The sequence below is a fragment of the Eurosta solidaginis genome, chromosome 3 (genome assembly GCF_040869045.1).
Source record: "Eurosta solidaginis isolate ZX-2024a chromosome 3, ASM4086904v1, whole genome shotgun sequence".
Lineage (NCBI taxonomy): Eukaryota > Metazoa > Arthropoda > Insecta > Diptera > Tephritidae > Eurosta > Eurosta solidaginis.
Window position 1 is genome coordinate 25,360,880 of NC_090321.1, and position 27,544 is coordinate 25,388,423.

At 38.4% G+C, this 27,544-nt stretch overlaps 3 protein-coding genes across 3 annotated transcripts; 2 read left to right on the forward strand and 1 right to left on the reverse strand.

The window, feature by feature from the left end:
- The first annotated feature begins 16,320 nt into the window (after positions 1-16,320).
- Positions 16,321-19,659, forward strand: MED25 (Mediator complex subunit 25). The gene is made up of 2 exons (XM_067771264.1): positions 16,321-18,738; positions 18,808-19,659. Exons 1-2 carry the CDS (start codon positions 16,653-16,655, stop codon positions 19,491-19,493), a joined length of 2,772 nt encoding a protein of 923 aa, XP_067627365.1. The 5' UTR covers positions 16,321-16,652; the 3' UTR covers positions 19,494-19,659.
- A 387-nt stretch (positions 19,660-20,046) lies between these two features.
- On the forward strand, positions 20,047-23,640 carry LOC137243476 (coiled-coil domain-containing protein 177). Its single transcript, XM_067771266.1, has one exon. It carries the CDS (start codon positions 21,066-21,068, stop codon positions 22,884-22,886), a length of 1,821 nt encoding a protein of 606 aa, XP_067627367.1. The 5' UTR covers positions 20,047-21,065; the 3' UTR covers positions 22,887-23,640.
- Positions 22,982-27,396, reverse strand: LOC137243475 (uncharacterized). The gene is made up of 2 exons (XM_067771265.1): positions 27,041-27,396; positions 22,982-26,963 (listed from the first exon to the last, which is right to left on the reverse strand). Exons 1-2 carry the CDS (start codon positions 27,251-27,253, stop codon positions 25,308-25,310), a joined length of 1,869 nt encoding a protein of 622 aa, XP_067627366.1. The 5' UTR covers positions 27,254-27,396; the 3' UTR covers positions 22,982-25,307.
- Between the last annotated feature and the right edge of the window lie 148 nt (positions 27,397-27,544).

The window sequence follows — 27,544 nt, forward strand, 5'->3', positions numbered from 1 at the left end:
AAGTATCAACAAACACAAGACATAAAAACAAAGTAAATATCACACCAAGCCAGAACCGAAGACATCAGTAGCAGCAACAACAACAAGAACATCAGGAGCAACAGCGAAGGGCGAAGCCGATAGCGCAGCAGAAGACAATAGAAGCAGCTAGTCGTAAGAATAATATTTGTATGCGCTAATGTATGTATCTAATTTTGCATTTTCATTTTACTCTTTGATTTGATTTGTATTGGGTTTGAAAATATTGCGAAAATGGAAGCAAGTGAAATAAGAGCGTTGACGGTTGACGAGTTAAGAGAGAAATTGAGAGAGCTCAATTTGAATGCAAACGGGTTAAAGAGAGATTTGCAAGATAGGTTATTAGCACATTTCAATTCGAATGAAGTAAATGATCAGAGTGATGATGGTAGTGAACATTCGTTTACAACAGTAGCAAATGCAGGTGCAGGGGCGTTGCAAATAAATAGAACAGATAGGGTTGCTTTCACACTTCGTGATATCAAAGAGAGCATATCTGCGTTTAGCGGTGACAATTCCATTGACGTGAAACATTGGATTGTTGAGTTTGAAGACGTGGCTGATACAGTGGGCTGGAATCAGTTGCAAAAGTTTGTTTATGCGAAACAACTTTTGACTGGTGCTGCTAAAATATTTGCGCGTGGGTTAGTAGGGGTAAGAAATTGGATTTCTCTTAAAAATGCTCTAGTTGACGAATTCGGTGAAAGGATATGCGCTGCAGAAATTCATCACGCTTTAAGAAATAGACGTAAACAAACAAAAGAAAGTTTGAATGAGTACTTATACGTTTTAATAGAAATGGGCAAACCCATATCGCTGGATGATCAAAGTATTATTTCGTACTTTGTAGAGGGAATTCCAGATACCAGGGCTAATAAAATAATGTTATACCAAGCAAAAAATTTAAAAGAATTAAAAGAACAATTGCGCGTGTATGAAAGGGTGAAAGGGCCTCACTATTCGGTAAATAAGGCGAGTGCACCTCAATCACCAGCGAGTTTTAGTGATAATAAAGACAAACAGAACAGTTCTAAAAAAATTTGTTTTAAATGCAACAAAGAGGGTCACATAGCAAAGGGCTGTGGAAAAGAAAGCAATGTAAAATGCTTCAAATGTAAACAAATTGGACACTATTCGTACGAGTGCAAAGAAAAGGCTAAAGATGTGAAAAGCGAGCCTATGAGCATGATAAAAGAGGGTAGAGCTGATAATGTAGCAAAGAAAGCTAACGATTTTTATTTTCTTGATATTACAATGAATAATATTACGTTTTCTGCTTTGGTCGATACCGGTAGCAAATATAGCATAATGAGGTATGACACACTCCTAATGCTAGGTGATGTGGAGCTAGACCGGGAGAAACTACATCTAAGCGGGGTAGGGAAAGGCCAACTCACGACACTGGGTTGCTTTTATTCGGAAATAAATGTAGACGAGGCAGTTCTACAAGTACGGTTCCATGTGGTTAGGGAAAGAGACGTACCATATGCGGCGATTATTGGTTGCGACGTTTTAAAGAAATTTGAGTTCATAATAAAGGAAGACCAAATCCATTTTAAGTCATTGATAGGTGCCGTAGCTGCGGTTGCGGTGGAATGTAAGCGTCAGGAAGAGGTGGTGAGGCCAAGAGCGATAGATGATACGGAGGTATCAGTCGTGCCATCTGCTGTGGTAGTTGGTAGCAACATCACTTCTGTGGACGATCAGCGTGTGATTGAAGATGGTGGGGATAACACTAACTTCAATGAGATTTGGCTTAAGGAGTTTGAAACGTTATGTTTGGCACAAGATGCGACAGAAGGCGTCGAGCAGGAGAATGTCGATCTGTCGAACATTGGGGAAAATTACGTAAAAGAAATCGAGGCATTGATAAGCAATTATATGCCTAGGAAATCGAGAAGTTCACCAGTGGAAATGAAACTGATACTAACAGATGAAATACCAGTTTATCAGCGTCCACGTAGAATGACTTTTGCAGACCAAAAATGGGTAGATGAGCAAATTACTATCTGGTCGGAAGAAGGTATTATACAAAAGAGTTCGTCCGAATACGCCTCTCCGATAGTACTCACTACTAAGAAGAACGGATCAAAGAGATTATGTGTAGATTATAGGAAAATAAACGAAAAAATAATACGAGATAATTTTCCTATGACAGTTGTCGATGAAGTGCTTGACAAGTTGTACGATGCGTTAGTTTTTACAACTTTGGATCTGAAAGATGGATTCTTTCACGTTCCTATAGAGTCAGCTTCCAGAAAATATACTTCATTCGTGACACAAACAGGCCAGTATGAATTTTGTTTCGTACCTTTTGGTATATCCAATTCACCTGCGGTATTTTGTCGGTACGTACAAGCAATTTTTCATGATTTATTGAGGGACGGTACGGTAATTATATACATGGACGATATTGTTATTCCGTCTAAAGACGAATACGAGGGTATAAAAAAACTCAAGTTGGTTCTAGAGCGCGCAAGCCAATATGGGTTAAATATACAATGGGCAAAATGCCAATTTCTGAAGCGACAAATAAATTTCCTGGGTTACATCGTTGAAATGGGGAAAATTCTACCGTCTAGTGAAAAAACCAGAGCAGTTGAAAACTTTCCGATACCGTCAAGCAAAAAGGAAATTCAACGGTTCTTGGGGCTTACGTCATTTTTCAGGCGGTTTGTGAGTAATTACGCAACGGTAGCTAAGCCATTGACAGATTTACTTAGAAATGATGCGAAGTTTGTTTTGACTGATGAACATCTGATAGCTATCCAGGAGTTGAAGAAGGCTCTGACGAACGCACCCGCTTTAAGGCTGTATAATCCGACGGCGGATACTGAGGTCCACGCAGATGCCTCGAAGTATGGATATGGAGCAGTGCTATTGCAAAGGGATGGAGAAGATCGGCTATTACACCCAGTGGAATACATGAGTAGGAAAACAACATCAACGGAGGAGAGATACAGTTCATACGAACTCGAAGTTTTGGCGGTCATAGCAGCCGTGAAGAAATGGAGAATTTATCTCCGAGACGTAAAATTTAAAATTGTAACGGACTGCAATGCTTTCGCTCTCACCATGAGCAAACGAGACGTGACGGACAGAATAATGAGATGGGCCATGTACTTGCAGGAGTATGACTATACAGTTGAACACAGAGCAGGGACTCGCATGAGACATGTTGATGCTCTCAGCCGTGTATATTGTCTAATAATCGAAGATTCACTAAAATATAGATTACGAGACGCACAGGCGGAAGATGACTGGATTAGGGCTGTTAAGAAAGTTTTAGAAAAAGATGAATATGAAAATTATTTTTTGAAAAACGACGTATTGTACAAAGATGTAGTCAAAGAGCTGTTAGTGGTACCTGCGTCAATGGAAAATGAGATCATACGGCTGGCACACAAGCAAGGCCACTTTGCAGCCAAAAAAACACAAGAGTTGGTCGAAAAATACTATTATATACCAAACGTGAGCGGTAAGGTCAGTAGGGTGGTGAACGGATGCGTTGAGTGCATCATAACGGATGCTAAGTCAGGGAAAAGGGAAGGGATGTTGACGACAATCAACAAAGCTTGCGATCCTCTAGGTACGTATCATGTAGACCACGTAGGTCCACTGACTGAGACGCGGAAGAAATATAACCACATTTTCGTAGTAGTGGACGGATTTTCCAAATTTGTTTGGTTATATCCAACAAAGTCCACTGGGGCAGAGGAAGTAGTTCAGCGGCTACAAAAACAGGCGGCGACTTTCGGAAACCCGAAGCGAATCGTGTCGGATAGGGGAAGTGCGTTTACATCGAACTTGTTTAGAGAGTACTGTGAGCGTGAGAATATACAACATTTGCAAATAGCGACGGGGGTACCTCGCGGTAACGGGCAGGTGGAGCGGGTTCACAAGATAGTCATACCCATGATTTCAAAACTATGTCACAGCGACCCAGCTCACTGGTACAGCCATGTCGACAAAGTTCAACAGATTATAAACAGTACAGCTCCGAGAAGTACGAAAGCATCTCCGTTTAAAGTTCTCACAGGATTAGAGATGCGTAGAACAGATTATCCAGATTTAAGGGAATTATATGATGAGTTAAACATTGAAGAATTAAATTTAGAGAGGGAAATGATAAGAGAACAAGCGCAGGAAAATATAAATAAAATTCAGAACGAAAATAAGAAAAATTTTAACAAGAAACGAAAGAAAGGAAAAGAATATACAGTGGGAGAATTGGTTGCCATAAAGAAAACACAATTTGGAACCAATACGAAGTTAAAAGCCAAGTATTTAGGACCGTATGAGATAACCGCTAAGTTAAATCACGGGCGATATGAGGTGAAAAAACTAGGGAATGGCGAGGGACCAAATAAAACAACCACCGTATGCGAGTTTGTGAAGCCTTGGAGTTCGTCATTGGGGTCCAATAACCCATCAGGACGGCCGAATGTGGGAATTAATCCTGACAGTGTGGCAACACCACGGCGGAGCAAGCGTCATACGAATGAGGAGTAGAGAATATAATAGAATTGAATAGAAGTCAGTCGTTAATCTGTCGTCAGCCGTTAAACTCGCGTTCGCATACTAAAATCGATTCGTTACTTAAACTTAATATAATTTAACCTTTAAAACCTAAATGTTACTATTAAATATTCTTATAAATAAATGTGTTACTTTTATAAACAGTGTTGTGTGAATAAAAGGAAATAGGGCTTGAGAAGGTAAGTCCTACATTAATGCTGTCGGAATGCGAGTGATGCCGATCAGCAACAGTAAATATCATCTGGAAATACCGAATTCTGGCGGCCACCGTGGTGTGATGGTAGCGTGCTCCGCCTATCACACCGTATCCCCTGGGTTCAAATCCCGGGCAAAGCAACATCAAAATTTTAGAAATAAGATTTTTCAATTAGAAGAAAATTTTTCTAAGCGGGGTCGCCCCTTGGCAGTGTTTGGCAAGCGCTCCGATTGTATTTCTGCCATGAAAAGCTCTCAGTGAAAACTCATCTGCCTTGCAGATGCCGTTCGGAGTCGGCATAAAACATGTAGGTCCCGTCCGGCCAATTTGTAGGGAAAAATCAAGAGGAGCACGACGCAAATTGGAAGAGAAGCTCGGCCTTAGATCCCTTCGGAGGTTATCGCGCCTTACATTTATTTTATTTTTAATATTACCATTCCCTTTTCGCGCTCCAGTATCGGATATATCATGTAAAAAATAAGATGACAAAAACTTTATCTTATTGGAAGGGTTTTACAATGCTCCAATAAATTTTTTTTTTAAAGTATTGAAGTTATTATTACTTTTTCTGTGATTAGGAAGTTCATTGAAATATTTCAGGCCCTTATATATATGACCGTCCTAAAAAGATTCTTTTCCGGCAAACGCAGCAAACCCATTTCTCAGTACTGGGGTCAGGAGAAGGACCCGGATTGGGGTCGATACCTTCCCGGAAGAGGAGAGTATGGCGCAGACCCGCTGCAAGGATCTGCTGGGAGGATGACAATTTGTGGGAGGGACGCAATAAATTAAACACTGAGTCCGCCTGCTCATTACCCCCTACTCCCCTGTGGCATAGGACCCAGGGCAACAGTACTACGTTGTGTGCTCCTAATTGATTTAGCTTTTATGCGCACTGAAGGACCAGTGCTGACTTTATTTCGAACGCCGCAAATGCCTTTAGTGGGGCCTGACTGAGTATGGCAATTGTTTCATTGGGGTATCAGCGCTGAAGGTTCAGCTTAGCGCACTAACTTATGGCGAATACTTCCGCTCGAAAATGCTCGGATGTGCTTTTAGAGTTACTGATATTTTGGTTCTGGGTCCGAAAACTCTGGCGCCAATTCCCTCTGGCGTCTTCGAGCCATCTATGTACCATACGATCTTGAGCCTAGTAATACATTGCACCCGCCTATACCTATACAGCCGTACCAAGAGACGGAGCAGCCCATTACATATTGGCACAACCGGAGCACTGCTGGACATCCATCCTATATGAAAGCTATGCATTCAAAAGTGTTTGTACCAGTGGCTGGTGCACACCGAACTGAACCAATGTATGCTATATTGAGGCCTGCACAAATACCAAGCTATGTTTATGTAAATAATATTACTGCTAATGTCAATTTGCGGAACACCACACTACCTACATGGCGATGTAGCCACCGATCAGGTTGTTGTAAGAGATTAATTAAAATATGTTATTCATAAACACTGATTCTTATATTTTCATTATCATTAAATTGTAGACTAGACTCATGACGGGTATTCTTACTGGACACTGCCTTCTGGCGTCACATGCCTTTAAATTAGGCTTGGTCAGTGATAGCAGATGTAGGAAGTGCGGGTTGGAGGAAGAAACGATCGATTTCATTCTGTGCTCGTGCCTTGTGCTTGCCGGGCTAAGACTCCAGCTGACAGATGTCAGATCTAGAAGCAGCAAGTGGCTTAAGTTCTAGGAAGCAGCTAACCCGCTGGAGCCATGAGAAGCGTGAGTGCACTTTGGGTGTCCCAAGACAAGTTCCGTACCTGCTCCGAATAATTTGTAGCTATTTAAGCGACAAAGTACTCCCTTTTCATACAGATGAGGGACTAAGAAAGCACAACACTACGGGCGGTGTCCCTCAGGGATCTGTTCTAGGTCCAACTCTTTGGAATGCGATGTATGGCGGGGTGCTAGAAATCGACCTTCCCGGAGGCACGGAAATTGTCGGCTATGCAGATGATATTGTCGTAGTAGCAGTGGCCAAGAAACTTGATCTGCTCCAAGCATTATGTAATGACGCCGTGGGAGGAATAAAGGAGTGGTTGACGAACACGGGGCTGGAGATGGCTAGCAATAAGACAGAAGTGGTTCTGATGAGCTCAAAGCGGACTGTGGAAGAGTTGGTCCTAACCATAGGAGATTATCAAATAAATTCAAAGCCCTCCTTGAAATATCTAGGAGTAATCATTGACTCAAAACTAACTTTTAGGGAGCACTTCAGGGCGGTGTGGGATAAAGTTTCTAGAGTTAGTGGAACCCTAACGCGAATAATGCCCAACATCGGCGGCCCAAGCGAAGCTACCCGTCAGCTATTATCCAACGTAACCAGCTCTATAATATTATATGCAGCACCAGTATGGCACAGATCTAAAATGGTCCACCAAAAAGATATACTAGCAGCCTACCGCATTACTGCTATACGAATAGCATGTGCTGTTCCGACGACGCGATCCATGTTTTATCCAGGAAAATCCCAGTAGATCTACTTTCAGGTGAAATGGCCGATCTGTATGCCATTGGATTCAGCCGACCATCTGAAGATGCTAAGAAAAGCGCAAGGTCACGAACAATAGTTAGGTGGCGAGAACGGTGGGAAGATTCGAGAAAAGAGCGCTAGACCCTCATGCTAGTCCGGAATATAGCGGAATGGTACGAGCGAAAACACGGCAAACTAAATTACCATCTCACACAGATATTGAGCGGGCACGGTGGCTTCAAGGAATATCTACATAAGCGTGGGATAGAGGAGGATCCTTTCTGTCCAAGCTGTCCGTCCGAATTGGAAAGCGCAGAACATGTAATATTTCACTGCCCTCGTTTTCACGGCGAAAGACTGTCTGTAAACAGAGTTTTTGGAGAGGAACCTTCCATTAGGAATTTAGTTCCACGAATTTGCGGACAAATAGATTGTTGGATTGCTGTGAGCAAGATGGCCTTTATAGTAATGACGAAATTAATGATGCATGCCGAAAGGGAGCGCAGAGAAATGCGCATACGAAGTAGTGACGACTAAATCGCCTTTGAAGTTACTTTACCAGGTCCTGATTCTAGTTATCTGAAATTTCTCTTGTGTCTTTGGAAAAGAGCTATGTGTGGAGCCCTATTTATGGAACACTTTTCGGCTTATATTAAAAACTTTTAATCTATTCTTACTGATATGAGTTTCTTTTTCATTCTAGGTAATTTGATTTTGACGATGTGAGGATAGAAATATCCCAAATATTCCAGCTGTGGCTGTAAGAACATACATTTGCTCAAATTAGAAGAAAACTGCACGGTTGAGCACATCCAGTATCTACGTTTATACAAGGAGGAACACCACACTACTTTCACGGGGATGTAGCCACCGATAACGTTGTTGTAAGAGCTTATTTTAAATATGTTATTCATAAACACTGATTCTAATATTTTGTTTTGGTTTTTACTTTAGAGTCAACCTGTTATATAAGCGATGTCAGCTATGCCTGTAACTTAAGCGCCTTCAGATGTAATAGTTACCGCGGACGCGGTCACAGGAGTAGTTCACTACGTGGGGATTACACTAATCAAGGACTTTCAATATCGGAAGGTTTTCCAGCACCATAACACACCAACAATATGTGCAATCACCCGAATAAATTGTACAACAAACGTTAACACCACATCATCAGCCAGCAGCAACAACAAGAATCGCAACAAGTTGAAACTTCTAATCAATTAATGACTAGTGAACCACTATCCTGCACTCCAGGATGTAGCCGCCAATCACGTTGTTGTAAGAGCTTACTTTAAACATGTTATTCATTAACACTGATTCTAATATTTTTTTTGGTTTTTACTTTAGAGTCAACCGGTTATGTAAGCGATGTCAACTATGCCTGTAACTTAAGGGCCTTCAAATGTAATAGTTACCGGGGACGCGGCCGTGGGAGTAGTTCACTACGTGGAGATTACACTAATCAACGACTTTCAATATCGGAAGGCTTTCCAGCACCATAACAACACCAACAATAAATTTTGTACAACAGACGTTAACACCACATCAGCAGCCAGCAGCAACAACAAGAATCGCAACAAGTTGAAACTTCTAATCAATTAATGACAAGTGAACCACCAACATATTCGCAATATGCGCATCCATCAACAGCAACATATGTCGCCTACTTTGCAACACAAAATCCAATGCTTCATCCAGCGTCAGCTGCATAAAAAGCCACTGGTACATCGTTATATGTAAATTATTATTATTATTATCGTCTAGAGAAGCTAGAACATTTACAATTTAAAAATTGTTGGATTTTCATACAGCTACACGAAGCTTCAACAAATTATTGGACCATGAGATTTCTCATATGCCCAATAGTCAGTATTTAAAATGTAAATTATGCCATTGGGACTAAAGCACATTCAAGTATGAATTTTAGTATACATGCACAACACGCTGAAACAATTGATGTAACAACGAAAAGTCTAGAATTAACTGTTTGTCCATATTGTAATCAAGAACTTGCATCACAATGGTACCTACGCAAACACAGGAACATGAGAAAACAATGGATGAAAGAACATCTTTTTTCGAATGTGGTGAAGAATTTAGAACAAATACAAGTTTACGTGTGCATGTTTATGAAAAGTTTGCTCGTTGTACACTACAAGATCTGAACGGAAATATCCTCAGAGTATGGTTACACCTATGTGGCATCTACAAGTTATTTATAATGACGAAATGAATTACAGTGCTTATTTGGATTCTGGTGATGCTCCTGACATGCTGCCTATATTCCGCTACGTCTGATCTTACTATACCTACCAAACTAATATGACTCTGTAAACTGATAATGAGCAACACCACCACCGCATGAATAGTGTATTTATATAGTTTATGAATATAAAAATGCAAATATGTAAATATTACTAGAATAATAGGACATGATTTTAAATGTAAAAACTATTTTAAACATGCATTATTTATGAATTAAATATTATTTTTTTTTTTTTTTTGGGGTTTGGTTGAATGGCACGGACGTTAGTCCATAACGCCAGGTTATATATCAGATTGTTTTTTCTTCAGCTTGTTGTTGTCTTCAGATTGTTCCTGTTTTCCGTTTGTTGTTTTCTTTGTAGAGGTTGGTTTATTTTTGCAAGGATGAATCTTTACAATGATTGCTTTGCCTTTGTAACGAAATTACAAAGATTGTATGTTGAACGATAGCTTTCATGTACTAAGTAGGGTTGCATTTTTTATATCTGTTTTATTGATTTGGTTTTTGTCTTAAAGCGAAAGCACATATGTTGACTTTTAAGTGCTTTGAATTTATACTGTATCGCGAATGAGATCAGTGGATACGTATGAATGCCCATTTTGGCATGTTCGTTTAAATGAAAGTTTTGTATGTACATATACATATAATTATCGATATTGGTATCTTGAAGTTTTATATTACAATAATATAATTAAAAATGAGAAAAGTATACAAAAGTGTATATTGCTCTTGTAATTTTTGATCACAGATTTTAGAATTTAACTTGTGCCTTTTTTAAAAATGAGGCAAGTTGAGTAATTTTGGTTGTGTTGTTACCACTAAAAATATCTTCAAAACTGAAGTTGTTGTTAAATAAATTGAATTCAGATCTTATATCATTTAGGTTTCTGCATAGGAAGGTTTGGTGATAGTAGCTGTCTGTTTGACCACAGCTACACCGTGTCGAGTTGATTGCCTTTATTTTTTGTAAGTATTGCTTGTCATAGGTATGACCGGTGAGGATTCTATTTATTGTTTTAATTTCTGTAGTAGGTATATCTATGTTTTTGAACCAAGTTTTGTTTTTTCTAATGGGGTATGTTGTTGCGAATAAGTTGAGTTTATCACTCGCATAATTTAAAAATTCTTCATACCAGTCATCATGAATATTAGTTTTTATTAGCTTGAGAGCTTCGTCAATTGTAAGTTTAAAATTTTTATTCGGACTATTAATCGTTGCTGTTTTGGCTATTTCATCAGCTTTTTCGTTGCCTGGGATACCTTTATGGCTAGGTATCCAGACAATGTGGATCTGTCTAAAACTATAATTCATGATGTCTTGATGAATATTATATACAATGCTATTGGTTGCTTTTGGGTTTAGGAGTGCTTGGCACGAACCCAAACTGTCCGTAAATATCACCAGTTTATCACATTTGTTATTTATGGCTATGTTGATGGCTTCTTGTATAGCCATCAATTCGCCAAAAATAGATGAGGATTTAAAATTAAAATTAAAGCTATGTTCTAGATTCGAGGAATAGTTATATATGCCACATCCAGTCGTGTTGTGTGAAAGAGATGTATCGGTGAACATTATGTGAAAAAGATTGGCTTTGTAGTCGTTTAGAATGCTTGAGAAATTGGCCTGAACACTTTCACTTGTCATATTTGCTTTCTTTCCAGAAAACAATTTATCTAGTACCACCAGGTCAGAAATAGGACACAGTACATGGGGATTCACCACGTCAAGGCTGTCAAGAATCGCAGAGAAATGATTGTAGGTTTTGGAGTAGCTAGAATTGAGACTAGCATTATTGCAAATGGAATCCTTGATAGGATCATCATATGCAAAAATTTTTACCAACTCTTTAGCTGTCAGCCACGTTGCACGTTCAGAGGCAGGAAGTTCATTTGCAATTGCATAAAGCAAGGGAATGGGTGTGGAAGGGGTGACTCCTAAACACCTTCTTAGAAATTTATTTTGCAAAGTAATTATTTTCTTGGTACTTGAGTTAGGGCTATTGGATGCCGTGGTACCACAGTATTCTATTTTTGATCTAATTAACGTTTTATAAATATTTAAAGCTTTTTGTGGATGTAGCCCTGATTTAATATTGGTGAGATATTTGAAAAAGTTAATGTTGTTGTCTGTTTTTTTAATTACAGACTCGTAATGATCTTTGATTGTGAGGGAACTGTTTATGATTCTTCCCAATATTTTTAAGTTTTGAACTTGTGGTAGTGTTTGGTTGTGAACACTAATTTGAATATCTTTTATCGGGCCTCTATTTAGGTGCATAATTTTTGTTTTACTTGAATTGAAGCTTAGGTTCAGTTCAGAGCACTTGTCTGCAAACCGGTTTAGGGTATATTGTAGATTTATCTTGGCGGCATCTATGGTTTCACCAGAAGCAACAAAGAAAAAATCGTCTGCGAATTGATATATTTGAGTGTTGGTATTAGTAGTATCATGAAGTTTGGATGTATAAATGGATGTATTAATGGATGAATGTGTGTAAATGGATGTATAATTGTAAATATTAATGACCTCCTTGCCTATATTAAGAGTTCTGAGGGCTAGGAAGTTTGTTATCCATTCAATGTATAGCTGATCAATTTGTAGTTCAGAAAGCATATCTTTAAGAGCGCTTATGTTGACGCAGTTGTATGCGTTGGATATGTCGGTGGAGCAGAGAATTACATGTTTTTTATCATTTTTTGATACACTGATATTGTGTAGGATGTAATTTAGACATACAGAGCATGATTTGTTTTTCCTGTAAGCAAAGGAATTTTTGGGAAGGCAATTGTTGGTTTCTAGAAAGTTGTATAATCTGTTTTTTATACATGAATTAATAATTTTTAAGAGTACAGGTATTAAGGAAATCGGTCTGAAATTTTGATATTGACTGAGATCAGCATCTTTTTTTGGAATCGGAACTACTTTAATTGCTCTCCAATGATCAGGAATTTGATTTGATAAGAAAAGGTCATTTAGTATTGTTTTTAAATTGTTTAGTGTCAGCTCTGGTAACGCTTTGATCATATTGTATGAGATGCCGTCAATACCCGCAGCAGAGTCCTTTTTTTTATTGGCCAAAACTAGTTGGATTTCTTCAAATGTGAAAGCTAAGTCAAGGTTTGGTTCCACTTCGGTGTTTATTGCAAGTCTTACAGAGTTACTTGGTACTTGGTCATTTAACATATTCAAGAAATCTTGATTGTAGTTATCACACCATGTTTGAGAGATATTTTGACTGAAGTCACCTCTAAGGGCCTTTACAAATTTCCACGCACCTTTGCCTTTACTCAGATCTAATTCTTCAATTTTATTATTGAAATTGTTTTTTTTTGCCCTTTTCACATCTTTTTTCCATTGTTTTTTGGTTGTGATTAAATTTTCAAAATTTTCGGGATTGGGGATGAGTTTGGCCTTCTTGAATGCCACAATAAGAAGTCTGTATGACTTGTTTATTTCCTCATTCCACCAAGATTTGGGGATTCTGTTTTTCTTAACAACATATGTAGCATCTTTGATTTCATCTTTGATTTTTTCTTCAAAAACACCTAGAGACGAGTCGCATTCGAGTTCACTTAGTGACTTGATAAGTTTTTTTTTGGAAATGAATTTAGTGATGTATGTACTAACGTTGTTAGTTTCTATTGTAATAGGAAAGTGATGGCTTCCTCCAATTCTGGTTTGATCTACAGAAAATTTGTATATGAAATTGTTATTGACGAAACATAAGTCGAGTACTGATCCGTTGTTTGTACGGATGTCACTTTTAAATGTGTAGGTGCCATCATTTATATTGGTAAAGTTGGATTGTTGTATGAGATGATTTAAGTGCTTTCCCTTATTTGACTCACATGTGTCACCCCAAGCAGTGGATCTTGCATTAAAATCACCAATTAAAAAAACATTGTTGTATCGTTCTAAAAAATTTAAAATTCTGGAAATTTCACCAGTGAAGTTACTGGTATTTATATTTGGAGGGAAGTATACGCTGCAAATTATTATGTTTGGACTTAAGTTTTTTGTTTGTATAATTAAAACATCATATTCACTATTGAAATTAATTTTGCGGAATTTGATTTCTCTTTTGACAGCTATGGCTACGCCACCATAGCCATCATTCCTATGTTTTTTACATAAATTATAATTGAGTATTTTTCTATGAGATGTGTTTCTGGATAAAAATACTTCGCTTAAGCAAGCGAAGTCAAAATTGTATTTGTTTAGGTAAAATTCTATTGTGTTTATATTAGCTTTTAATGATTGACAATTATATTGCATTATTTTCATGATTTTTGAAGGGATTTGATTGTTGAATATGGAGGGTATCTTTTTGAGCAATTATTGCTTCAAATTGGCCTTTGAGGCCTTGAATTTCTTCAAGAGCGTTGGAATTGTTATGTTCTAGAGATATTTTTTGGGAGATTTTAATTAATTATTTATGAACTTTTCAAATTGGGATACTAATCCTTTTTGGTATTCAGGAGAGTTGAATACAGGATTAATTGGATTTTTTTGTCTAACTATTTTGGGAGGAGATTCTCTGGGAGGTGGGGTTTTGTATCTTTCATTGCCCTTTTTGGCCACATGGCTATATTGTTTTTTGGTGAAATTTCTATTTATTTCAGTGTCTTTATCAACAATATTTGAATATTCATTTTCCAACGCAGGGAAGTCTGTTTCCTCAACTTCAAGAATTTCAAATCTGTTACCACCACGAGGGTAGTACAAATCCAGTGCCTCCTTTCTTGTTAGCTTCTTGACAGCCCTGACGCGGGCAATCTTTGCTTCTTTTTCCCACTGTGGGCATATATTCCTATCTCTGGCAGAGTGGCCCTGATTGTTGCATAGAATGCAGGTGTTAGATACACATTTTGGATTTTGACATTCAGCTTTACCACATGTTAAGCAACGTGTCTTCGTTTTACACGACATCTTTGTGTGACCAATTCTGCCACAATTTTCACATTGTCTGAGGGGTGGGATGAAAAACTCAACATTTAGCTTTGTGTAGTTGTATATAATGTGGGTAGGAATGTTATTTCCTGAAAAACCAATTTTTAAAGTCATAGTCGCAATATACTTGTCAGTGTTGGGGTCTTTTCGTGTAAAGCGTTTCACCGACACTATAGGTATAGTCGTGATTGCTTCTTTGGCAACATCATCATCTGAGAAGCAGAGTGGGACTCCTTTTACAATTCCATATATTTCCAAGGCAGTTCTTGGAATGAATGGTTTCAAGTCTCTTTGGATGACACGTTGGTCTATAACAAAGTTATTAGCATGATATGTACTTTTGAAGATAATTTTATATAACGTTCTTCCAATGGCTTGGATGTGGTCAATGTCTTTTATACGCAAGTCTCTTATTTGACTGAATAGTGTGAGACCATTTGTCATTTTTTCATTTTTCAATGTGGCATGTGACGAAGAGTCTACTAGCACAAAAATTTCACCTTGGAAATTTTGAGGGTATTGTATTAATGGTCTGTCCTCATATTTTTGTCTTGCACTGTTCTGTGCATTACCTATATTTGTGGTTGTAACTGTACTTATGTTTGGGTTCGTGCCCTTAGCTGTGTCTGTTTCATTTCCTTCCATTTCTACACTACCACTAGCATTGCCTAATGTCACACTACTATTGTTGCTTTCTTCTTTCCCGCCATTTTTGGCGTTGTTGGCGCCTTTTTTGCTTTCATCATCCCCAAATTTCGATTCTATATCCATGGCTTGAGCCATGTTGAAATTAACATTAGAATTTTCATTTGCTTTGATGGATGCAACACTCGATTTTTCATTGATTTTGGACATTGCCTTGCACATGGAATCCTCACCTTTATATTTCACCAAACCCTCACTACTAAGCTCAAAGAAACCAGTTACATTTTCATTTTTTTCTATTTTAGGTTTTTTGTTAGCTCCGGTTGCACTAGGTACATCCTTTGCATCCGTGGACGTCACCGACCGTCGGGTCGGCGACGCCATAGTGTCTTTAAGATTTCTAGGTGCCTTGTAAGACACCTTTGCCTTTTTTTCTTTGGGCACTGTAATAAATTGCTTCTTTCTTTTTTTTTTTTTTATTAATTTATCCAAAAGTATACTATATATTTTTTGTCACACAACCAAAATACCAATTTAATATATGTATCGTACACAATAAATTCAACTTGAGAACAGTTCTAAATATATTTGTCACACACAAAACTTGTCAGTCACTAACACGCAACACTTAAAGAAAAACGCGGGACGATCCACTTTACTCCACGATTAAAGTCCGAATGTAAATATTATTTAAACAAAAAGGACGCGTTTCATTCATATAAAAAGCGAATTGACAGAAGGTAACCGATACGGGTAACCGATACGTCAGTTACCCGTGTTGTTGTTGTTGCATATGTTTTGGTTAGCGATAACGAAAACATAACTGATGAAGTAACTTAAAAATGTAAATAACATCGAGCGAGAAGGAATGTCGAAAACACAATAGGTAAGAGCGAGAAAGCGAGTCACACGTACACTATTTTGAGAGAGCGCATGCGTTACCTTTTTCACGACAGCAATGTAAAAGTCATTAAGACGATAATTGGTGAACAAGTTATTGGTGACGATTAAGTAATCGATTAGGGAACGGATACCTGTCTTGTAGGGCGGTTTGTTTGACAATTTGACAAGGGATGACGGAAAATCGTTCCAAAATACATCATGAGTCCAAGAACCCTTTTAAAATTTAAGGATAGTTATTTGATAGCCGGCTGAACTCGTAGAAAAATGACAAACCAACAACTCAAAATCTCTGGCAGCATAGGTTATGAATTCTGGCGCAATCAGCTGTTCGGAAAAGATATTTTCCTTCGTGATATTTTTACTTCGCAGGATTTGTGTTATTTGCATAAATTACATTTTACCCCGTTTGGAATCAACATGGGTGTTGAGAATTAAATTGTTAAAATCTTTAAGCATGACTTTGAAACAATTGCTTGTTATTGGCTGTTGAACATCGCTATTCCTGGGTTAGTTGCTTGCAAAGGAATAATGGAAGAATTCTGAATCATTTTATCTTTTTGCAACAATACATAATGACCCCGCAATTCTAACAATAGTTGTGCAAAGAACAAGTATAAGTTAAATAAAACCATGGAATTAGACGTAGTTGCTGACGTGGTGTTCGTTATTGAGGCTACAGCAGTGAATGGTGCATATATGAGTGAGTTGAAGGGTAATTATATTGTACCAACAATTGAACACTTTACTAAAGGCTGGCAGGTAGATGATGGCGAATATCTAATATCTGAAAGACATGCAACACAATACGGTATAGTCATTTATCGCACTGCAGCCAATTTGTTAGATCCTGCAGTATCTACTTATGGCCCGTTTGTATGGCCCAAACAAGTTTTGGAAACTATTGAGCATCTACCTTTGGTTGGAGGTGGTATGGATTCTTGTGCAAATATGTGTGAAGGTTTAGCTACAGCTCACTGTTGCTTCGAGGACATGAAGGAGAGACGCTCGCGATTGATGATTGATGCATTAAATGTACAGCGCCATTGCATACTTATCTGCAATAGTCCACCTTATTCAACACCGGTAATGGAATGTTGGAAACATATGGCCAAAACTGTCGAGCAACTGGCGGCATTGTTTCATGAACGAAAAATCAACTTCTCAATTATAGCACCACGTAAAATGCCCATACTTTTCAAATTATTTATGAAGGCGGATGGTGATCAGCCAGTAGCTGCAAAAAATTATGCTAAAAATATACGACATTTAGTGCTCTTGAAAGGCTACCATCTTAAAGAGCGCCCACCAAGTCCAAACACCAATGGAGTTAATGTGGGCGTTGGCGGCGTCATGTCAAATCAAATGGTGGCACCAGTCGGTGCTGGCGGTAACCAACAATTGCAACAGCAAGGTGGACCAATGCAAATGGATAACCAGCAGGGGCCTAATCAACTTTCACAAGCTCCACAGCACGTTGGTGGTATGAACCCAGGACAACAGCAGCAACAGCAACAAGGCCCTGGTGTTCCACCTAACTTAGCATCACAGCAAATTATGCAACAACAACATCAGCAGCAACAACAACAGTTTGTTAATCAAAATCCCAATCAAAACCCCAACTTCCAGCCAAATGCTAATATGAATGCACAAAACCGTTGGCTATTTCAAGCAAACCAGCAACAACAACCTGGTCAACCACGTCCATTCATGCCGGGATCAGGTGGATTACCTCCTGGTATGGGACCTGGTGGACCGATGGGTGGACCTCAGCAAGGAGGACCAATGGGTCCTGGACAAAATCCGAACTCGGCGTTAATTTCACAGCTAAGTATACCACCAAATCAAAATGTGAATTCATTAATGACACAACAGCAACAACAAATGCGCATTCAAATGATTAATCAACATCAACAACAACAGCTACAACAAATGCAACAACAACAATTACAACAACAACAGCAACAACAAAATCAAGCTCAGCAACAACAACAGCAGCAGCAGCAAGCCATGGGCAATGTACCTGGTGGTGGTGGACAAGGGACCAATCAGAACGCGCCTGGTGGTGTCGGACCTGGTCAAATGCAACAACCAGTGCCTTCGACGACAACTGGCGCAGGTGCTAATGACTCAACACAGCAACCACGAGATCGTGAAAAGATTTGGTCTGGTGTACTTGAGTGGAATGAAAAAACTAAGCCAGATCAACAAAAGGTCACACGTACCTTACAATGCAGTGTGGCTACAAATATTAAAGATGGCGAACCAGAAATAAAAGCAGATAATTGGCCAGCAAAATTATTAATGCAACTAATGCCAAAACACCTCGTTGGCAACATAGGCGGACAATTCCTAAAGGAATCTAAAATGGTTGTATTCAGGCCAACACCATGTGAAGCCTTGGATACACTCTCAAAAGTAATGGCAACTGGTTTTGCAGGATGTGTACATTTTACAAATCCGAGTGGTCCGGCATGTGACATTAAGGTCTTGATTTTACTTTATACCCAAGAAAAAAACGCTTTTCTTGGATTTATACCGAATAATCAAACAATGTTTGTGGAACGTCTTAGAAAAGTTATACAACAAAAGCAGATGGGTCATGGACAGCAACAACAGCAACAGCAGCAGCAGCAGCAACAACAACAACAACAGCAGCAGCAACATCAACAACAGCAGCAGCAACAACATCAACAACAGCAAATGCAGAATGCTATGAGTATGTACACTTATCGAAATCTGTACTAAACATTTCCAAAACTCTTATTTATTTTTAAATCTTTTATAGATCAAATGCAAAATTCCCTACCTCCAAATGTGATGACACAACAACAGCAACAAAAACCTACACCAATGGATGTCCAACATCAAATGGAACAGCAGCAACAGCAACAACAACAGCAAAACTATAATCAATATGCTCAGCAAATGAATATGCAAATGGGTGGACCTGTACCTGGTGGACCAGGTGGGCCTTTGGCGGGTGGAAGTGGTCCACCACCGGGTGTTATAGGTATGCAAATGGCTGACCAAATGGGTGGCGGCGGTTCGATGCAGCAGCAGCATCAGCAACAAATGTCTATGTTACAACAGCAGCAGCAACAACAACAGCAGCAACGAATGCCAATAATGAGCGGTCCAAACGGACAAATGCAACAAGTTTCACCACATGCTGCTGCCGCTGCAGCAGCCGCTGCGGCAATGCAGCAACAACAACAGCAGCAGCAGCGTATGGTGCGACCAATGATGAGTAATAATCCGGGCTTACGTTTACTTTTGCAACAGCAATCGGCCCCTACAAATCAATTTCGCCCGCAAATGGGTGGTGGGGGTGGACCTGTCGGTGGACCAGGCGGCCCGGTCGGTACCCAACTGGGTGGTGGACCACCAAATCAGATGGGAGGAGGACCAAGCGGAGGTGTACCAATGGGTGGCAATCGTCCATATGATGAGAGCAATTTCGATTTTATGTAAATTGACGCAAGGAAAAGTACATGTGTATCTTTGTGTGTATGTGTTTTGCTTATATATATGTATGAACACATGTGAAATATATTAATTTTCATTTAGTATTTGTCTAAAATTGATAATGTAATGCATTTTTTTAAGTAATAATTAAAAGTAGCCGCCTAGAAAAGAATTTTTTTTTTAATTTTCCACGTAGCCACACTTATAAAAATTAAATATATTGACACAAAAACCCTTCCTCTTAGTTAAAATTGATGTAAGATTTAATAATTTTAATGTAACTTCATCTACACTCAAAACAAAACACGTGATATGCTCCGACAGTCTGTCGGTGCTTCAAGCAGTCAAAAGTCCAATCTGCAACAATTGGGAAACAGTTAATCAAATAAGAGACTTAATAATAAAAAATAAGAAAAAACTAAAACTACTATGGGTACCGGGACACGCAGAAATCAGTGGCAACAAATACGCCGACGAAGCAGCAAAATTTGCTTGCAATGCACCAATAATACAGACATCAAAAACCGAAAAGGTAGATGTAAAACGACACATCAGATGCATCATAATGGACGAACTACGCCAATCACGAGCAAACAACAGATACGATCATTACTCCATAGTCAACAAAGATGGGACCGTCCCACTCTACCCAACAAATATTCACGGCTTCAAAACTAGAATCTTCTCACGACTCCGACTTGGACACACTACAAACACTCACCAACATATCTTAAAAAGAAAACCAACCAATGTGTACAAGCTGCAATACCTACCAAACCTTGGATCACATCCTCAACCAATGTACAAAACATCGCAACTTAAAAATAACGCTTTTCAACACGGACAACTTAAACAGCATCCTAAATACACCTAGCCAGGAAAATAATGAAAAAATTGCAAAATTCATCAAAATCGTAGATATGATTTTTTAAAGAACCAAAATCTTAACAAAAAACAAAAAAACAAATTAATCATCAAAATTGAGCTGATGGCCTGAGTAGCCAATGCTCTTTTAGTTAGTTCTGATATTCATACAGTTCCTAACCAATAATAATAATAATAATAATTTTAAGTTAAAAAATGTTTTGGTATACGTTAACAATATACATTCCGGTATAGCTTTTACGATTATCTTTTCTTTGGCTGCAATTCCTTCAAAGTTTCCTCGATTTAAAATCCAATTACATACACATATAAAGAAATTAGCTTGCTTCACCTCAGCCAAATACCGACGCATACAATGACATCAACTGTCATTAACCACAACTCCATGGAAACCATACCAACGGCGCAACACAACAATAGAATGTAAGCAAAGAGTACAATTTGGATGGCCTATGAAGACGACAACAATAAATTAACGGACTGTAGGAAATCGATTGGTTAGAGTATTTCAATGGTTGGTTAAAGTGACCTACATAGCTATTTTGGAACAAATGGAAGAACAAAAGGATTGCTAATCATTAGCAAATGTTACTGTTAAAACAAAAACCAAAAAAAAAAAAAACAGCTTAAAATATTAAGTGCCAAGATAAAAAAGGAATAGTGCAGAATTCTAATGAGCAAGCGTGTAAACCAATGCAGGCACGGGCTACTGCACGCTCGTCTGCTGCAGAGGAGCATTGGCGACTCTTAGCTCAATTAGACTTATTAAATTTGAATGACAGTTGCTGTGAGATATGCCATTGTGATTGTTATAGTTCGCATCGCAGCAGTTCCGATTCCGATCCACTAATTTGTGCGAAGACTTGTGGAAAGATCGATAAAAGTTTAACGCTGCCTTCATGCCAATTTGAAACCAAAGCATGTGATGAGTTGAAACCAACAACAAAATTTAGTGCACTAAGTCTAAAAAAGCAACCAACAAGAACCGAAAATACGCCTTGCACTTCCGTTGATAATAATAAAAGCAAAAAACGTTTAAATCGTAAATCAAAAAGTACTAAACGCAAAAATGCAAGCGAAGCATCTCCAACCAATTATAACTTATCAACAAAGCCTTCCAGTACACATGCCACAAACGCAATAATTCGCAAATCCAAAAGCGCCAAAAATACACCAATACATTCGGGGCGCACTAGTCCTGCGCCCACCGCCGCCAGTAGCAATGGCGCTGTGCCGAAGCATAGCTCTTCATCTTCCGTCAATCGTTCCAGAAGTGTGTGTAGTCTACGTAGTCGTAGGCCTACCCCTTTGTTGGCGCCACTGAAACGTACGCGCCCAAAACATACTAAATACAAGGGTCGGGATTGTAAAATTTTGCAGGACGTACTAAGCGCACATAACGACGATGTGGATGCCATTAGCACTATATCATTGCAAGTGAGCGGCAAAAGTGTCCTGAAGGGTAAAAGTGAAGTGACGCGCGCAAAGCCGGACGACACGGCGAAAATTTTAGCTTCAACTCAATCCCATACCTTGCCACGGTGTGCTGTTAAAGCTAAACCCGAGAAAATTACAGATGACAACTGCTTGAAATCACAAAAGCTGTGTGCCTCCGTGGCTAGCTTATGCCTGGCACCAACTGTACGTGCCGCCTACCAACAAATTCCATCACACGATAAACGAATACTGAACCGTATGGCACACAAGCGTAGTGAGCGCGCTATAGCCAAGGATAATGCATGGTTGGCGCGCAAATACTGGGAGAATGAACGATATGAACGTGAGCTATTCAAATGTGCGCAAATGGAGGAGTATAAACGTGCCATACGTGATAAACAATTCCAAGACTATTTATTGACAAAAGCGCGCCTAAATGAGATTGCACAACGTGATTTAAGTGAATTGCAGCGTTTACGTAATGCATTGGAGGAGAAAGATGTGAACACCAACCGCCGGCTTGATGCGCTACGCGTTGAGCGCGGTATAGCGACATGTCAGCGTCGTTGTGATGAGTTAAGGCGCGTCGAGGCTGTAACTGTGCAACAAGAGAGCCAACAAGTAGATGAGCAGTTGAAGAAAGAAGAGATTTGTACACGTTCAAATGAACGTTTGCAGCGCGCCGAACAAATACGTACAGAAATGTTGGAAAGTTATTTGCGCCGTTTACGCTACGATAATTATATGGAAGGATTGGTGCATGAGGAACAGTGGCTTGAAGCACAGAAGCTTGAGCGGCAACGTCGCGCACAGCTTGCAGACCATATACAACAGAAACGTGAACAATCACAACGTTTCATTGAAGCGCGTCAGCGTCGAAAGCAAGCGATTACACGTAAGGCAAAACTTGCTGCCAGTTTGCGGGAGTTAGTTCGCAATTCGGTGACGCCTGATGGTGGTGGGGCTGTGGATGGCCTGAGCGGTGTAGGTAGTGATGCAGTGAGTATAGGAAATACAGCAATGTTAAGTAAAGTGCTTTTAGAGAGACCATACTCCAAGCAGTCGTTACAATCTTAATTGTTTTTGTTGGGAAATATACATAAATGATTTAACTAAATAAAAGCTACTTTTTTGTTTTCGAATAGTGGTTGTTAATATATGATATTTCATTTGAATCCCTTTTTGTTCAGCGAATATTTTCAGTATGCCTAGGAAACACATATGTATATATGTAGCTCTGACAGGGTTAGGCCAAAAAGGTGTTTGTTGTTTATTTATATTTATATTTTATTTTTTTTGAAAACCGTTTTACGCAACTTTTATGCAGTAAAAGCTGAGTGAGTGAATCTGGTAAAAATCTTATATAAAGCACAAAGAGCAATTAACATTTGTTTACGCATTCTTGATTGCTTAAATTAAGACAATACATATAAAACTATGTATTCTAAAAACTAAAAATCGAATATGACATAAAAACAAAACACAATTTTATGCAAAGAAAAGTATTTGAGATATACTTGAAATTAATTACGGCACTCAGTTTTTTCTAAAAGGACTTCTTTGTTCTAAAATAATTACATATTAGCGGCCGTAATGGTTATGAGCTTTAAAATAAAAGTTAAACTCTGAATTACTCTTTCCAGTCACTTAATTTGATTTGTTAAAAAAGAAACCGAAAAATTTTTCTTATAATTTTGTTTGTCAAGATTAAAAATTTGAGTTTTCCTTCTTCGGGAATAAAATTTAAAATTTTATTTTTATTTAGTATTAAAAAACAATTAAATTATTTGATCTAAAGAAAATAAACGCAATACTTAAATTATTTAAAGATTTCCCCCTTATTCATATAAAATAAAATTTGAAGTTTGTACGAAAATGTCATTTTTAAGAGTAATTAATTTTTTTTATGAATAAAGGGGTACATAATTTATTCTATTCCCGACAGGTTTAAGACGTAACAAATATGTCGATCTTTTTTCGCTTTATATTCGCCTGATTTGCTTATAGCAAATGGGACAAGCTATCAAACTTAAAAATTACTTTTGACTAAATTTAAAAAAATTTCTACTTTTATTTTCGAACGAAAAAATATTACTACACCTTTTCCAGTTTAAGTTTAGAAAATTACAATTCAAGTTCAGAAAATTACAATTTAAATTCAGAAATTTACAATTCAAGTTGGGAAATTTGCTATTCAAGTTCAGAATTTTCAATTCAAGTTCAGAAAATTACAATTCAAGTTCAGAAATTCCAATTTAAATTCAGAAATTCACTATACATATTCAGAAAATTACAATTAAATTTCAGAAATTCCAATTTAAATTCAGAAATTTCCAATTCAAGTTCAGAAAATTACAATTTAAATTCAGAAAAATGCAATTCAAGTTCAGAAAATTACAATTCAAGTTTAGAATTTTTAATTCAAGTTCAGAAAATTTGTCGAGTATTTTTTTCATCCAATGGAAATAAATGTATGTAAAATGGTATCTATGTGTTAAGGAAGCATTGAACATCTTAACTCGTTTAAATCAATTTTGCGAGATGGCGAAGAAAAAAACTCACGCTCATAAGATTGCAATGGCATCCACCTATATTCTTAGCGTCACAACCATTGATCTGCACTGAGTATGACAGCAGTGATGACGAAGATATGACCACTTAAACGGTCAACGGAGCGTCCACACTCCCAGAAGTAACGTATAGGTACTGTCTGCATAGATCTTGGCGCCATTTGTCGAAATATCTCAACTTATCCGCCATCATCATCATTCATCATGAATTGGCACTTAATCGCGATTTTGGCAGTTTCGTAATAAATCATACCAGCTTTCCCTGTTTCGCGTAACTGACGGCGATTGGGATCACCATGAGAGGTCAAGTCTTCCCCCACCTTCGCAACTCTGTGGAGGTCTCTCCCTTCCACTGCTTCCAAACTGCTGTTTCGACTGAAGAACTTTCTTGGCCGTAGCGTCATCGTGCACTTGGTGGAAAGAATTATCCTCTATTTGATTTCATGGTTCGGGATGTACACACCTTGAAGAAAACTTGGGGTACACTATACCAAAGCCACCATTTTGGCAACATGGTCAACGAAGCATCAACACATCCGCAAGTAACATATAGGTATACAATTAATTAATTAAAATAACTTTTGAAAATTAACACCCTACTTATAAATTTCTGAATTCGAACTGTCATTTTCTGAACTTGAATTGTAATTTTCTGAACTTGAAATGAAAATTCTCAACTTGAGTTTTAATTTTCTGAACTTGAATTGTAGTTTTCTGAATTTAAATTGTAAATTTCTGAATTTAAATTGGAAATTCTGAACTTGAATTGTAAATTTCTGAACTTAAACTAGAAAAGTGTATAATTTTTTGCCTCTTGCGAGAATAGGCAAACTTTTTCCATCTGATTTTTGAAAATAACCCAAATTTGGCGCCGTTTTAGACAAATACACGTTTACAATGACGATTCATTTTTGTATTTGTTCTAATACTATTGGACTTTCTTAATAATCAACTTATTATTTAAAATCGTTTGATTTTGTGTTCCAGGGGCTATTGCCCCATTTCTCACATTATCTACATTGCTCATTATTTTTGTGTTTACTCCCGTAATTGGCAAATTAATACTGACATGTGTATGCGTCGTTGTTGCGCCAGTTGGTTGCGTTGTCTCCTTACCGTTGAGTATTTTCACTTTCATGCCTTTGGATTGTAATTTTTGTAATAGTTCCATGGTCTTGTTATGTTGTTGGCCTGCAGCAATTACGAGCTTAGTCGGTGGTGGCATTGGTGGCTGTGTGCGCTTCACTTGCAAGCCACGCGTTTGCAATTTGTTCAGTATATCATTAGTTTGCTGTTGCACATCTTTAGGCGCCGATCCTGAAGCAACTAAGGCTGCAGGATTACTAACTATATTACTGCATAATGGCGCCAACGCGTGCGGTATTTTTTGAGTACTGGCCGCAAAACTAGTTTGTACTATCGGCGGTTTGGTTGCTGTTGTGATAGAGCGCTGCTGTGGTCTTGTCATGGTTGGTGCGATTGTCTGTTTGACTAAAGTAGGCGCTTTCATTGCTGTTGATGTAGGCTTCATAGATTGCAACGGTATTTCACTTTTCGTACAATTCATGTTTGCTCTAGAGGATGTGATGGGGTTTTTAACAAGCAAAGATGCATTATTGTTATTTTGACTTTTAGTGCCATTAATTTGTTTTTGTGTTATTTTTGTATTTGGCACTAAGATTTTAGGGTTTGCTTGTGAAGCAGGCTTCAATACAGTTGCATTGTTGGAAACCGGTTTTGTATTGCAATTACCGGCAGAGGAGAGCAAGCTATTGGTCTTCGCAGATTTTGAGTTGGCCTCTGTGATGGCTCGCTTTGTTACCGCTGCGGCATTTGTGCCCACTTTTTCCACGGGTGCCTTCCGTAATTCTGAGGTGGCCCTGACGAATTGCCCTTGGAAATCTGGCTGAATATTAACAGCGTCCGTTGGTATTGTTATTGTTTTGCGGCGTTTAAGAATTGAGCTATCGCCCATAGATGCCTTTTCATTATTTTCGTTACCCAGTGATCTAGTGCGCTTATTATATACTGCATTTGTACAATCTTCATTTATTAAATATTTGACGCTAACCTTGTCTTTGAAGTGCACCTGCTTTGGTGATAAATCTAATTTACGCTTTACCGCTGGATTTAATAAACGCGTTGATGATTTATCGGTGCTGGTGTCACGTTTCGCTGGTAACACCGAGGTTTTGGTCATAGCACCAGTAGAATGAGGTGGTGGGTGAGCAACGGTTGTGGTAGGGACAGCCACAGCAGGTCTATTGACTTTATTTGAAAGTCGTCTCACAATATTTTGCTTTGCTTTCGGTACACTCTCTTTGAATTGTACATAAGGTCCCACAGCCTCTACGAGTTCTTTATACTCTAAAGTTTTATTATTATGTACTGACGTTTGTATCGATGATGTCTGCTGGGGACTTTCAACTTCGGCATTTCCAATATCGGTGTACCAACGTGGATCAAGCAATTCCTCTTCAATTTTCATCAAGTCCAGGTAGGCATCGTCGCCACCATCCGTATTTGTTGTTGTCACTGGTTCCGTTGTGGCTATTTGCACATCTACTGGATTATACAACAAATACTGCAGAAAAAATTGAATGCATTAAAAAAAATGTTTTTAAAATAAAATAGGGCGTCCCATCTCGCTGCATTACTTACTGTTTTATCTTTGCCGGCTCTTGTTACCTGTGCCGCACCAAATTTCAATGCGACCACATCGTCGTTAAAGAGCCGCTGTCCACAAGAGCTGGTAGCAAGATGTACTCGAAATTCTGGTATTTCCACAAATTCCGTCCGACATTGATTGCAAATAAGGAACGTCCTAAAAGTTTCATCCAATAACACTTCACCAAAACGAATGCAGCGCAGCATTGCGTATCGCAAATTTTGCGCGCTTTTCGAAACTGAATTATTAGTAAAAACGTAAAAGCGTTGTTTTTGTTGTAATTACCGCTTTATTTTCACTAAATGCAATTTTTTGTTTAATAAACAATTGAGAGAAGCAAACTTGTCAATTGGGCTTGAAATCTGACATTTATATCAATAAGGCAGTCTCTACATAAGTCGATAAGACAGGTAACCTTAAACATGTCGCTAAAAATGTTTATGCTGGCGAAAGTATAGAAACATGTAGCCAGCTGCAATTAAATACAGTTGAGAGAG

Coding starts and splice junctions, on each gene's coding strand:
- LOC137243475 (XM_067771265.1), bottom strand. CDS start 27,253: ATGCTGCGCTGCATTCGTTTTGGTGAAGTGTTATTGGATGAAACTTTT. Junction 26,964..27,040: donor GAGCCGGCAAAGATAAAACA/GTAAGTAATGCA, acceptor TTTTTTCTGCAG/TATTTGTTGTATAATCCAGT.
- MED25 (XM_067771264.1), top strand. CDS start 16,653: ATGGAATTAGACGTAGTTGCTGACGTGGTGTTCGTTATTGAGGCTACA. Junction 18,739..18,807: donor GCAAATGCAGAATGCTATGA/GTATGTACACTT, acceptor AATCTTTTATAG/ATCAAATGCAAAATTCCCTA.
- LOC137243476 (XM_067771266.1), top strand. CDS start 21,066: ATGCAGGCACGGGCTACTGCACGCTCGTCTGCTGCAGAGGAGCATTGG.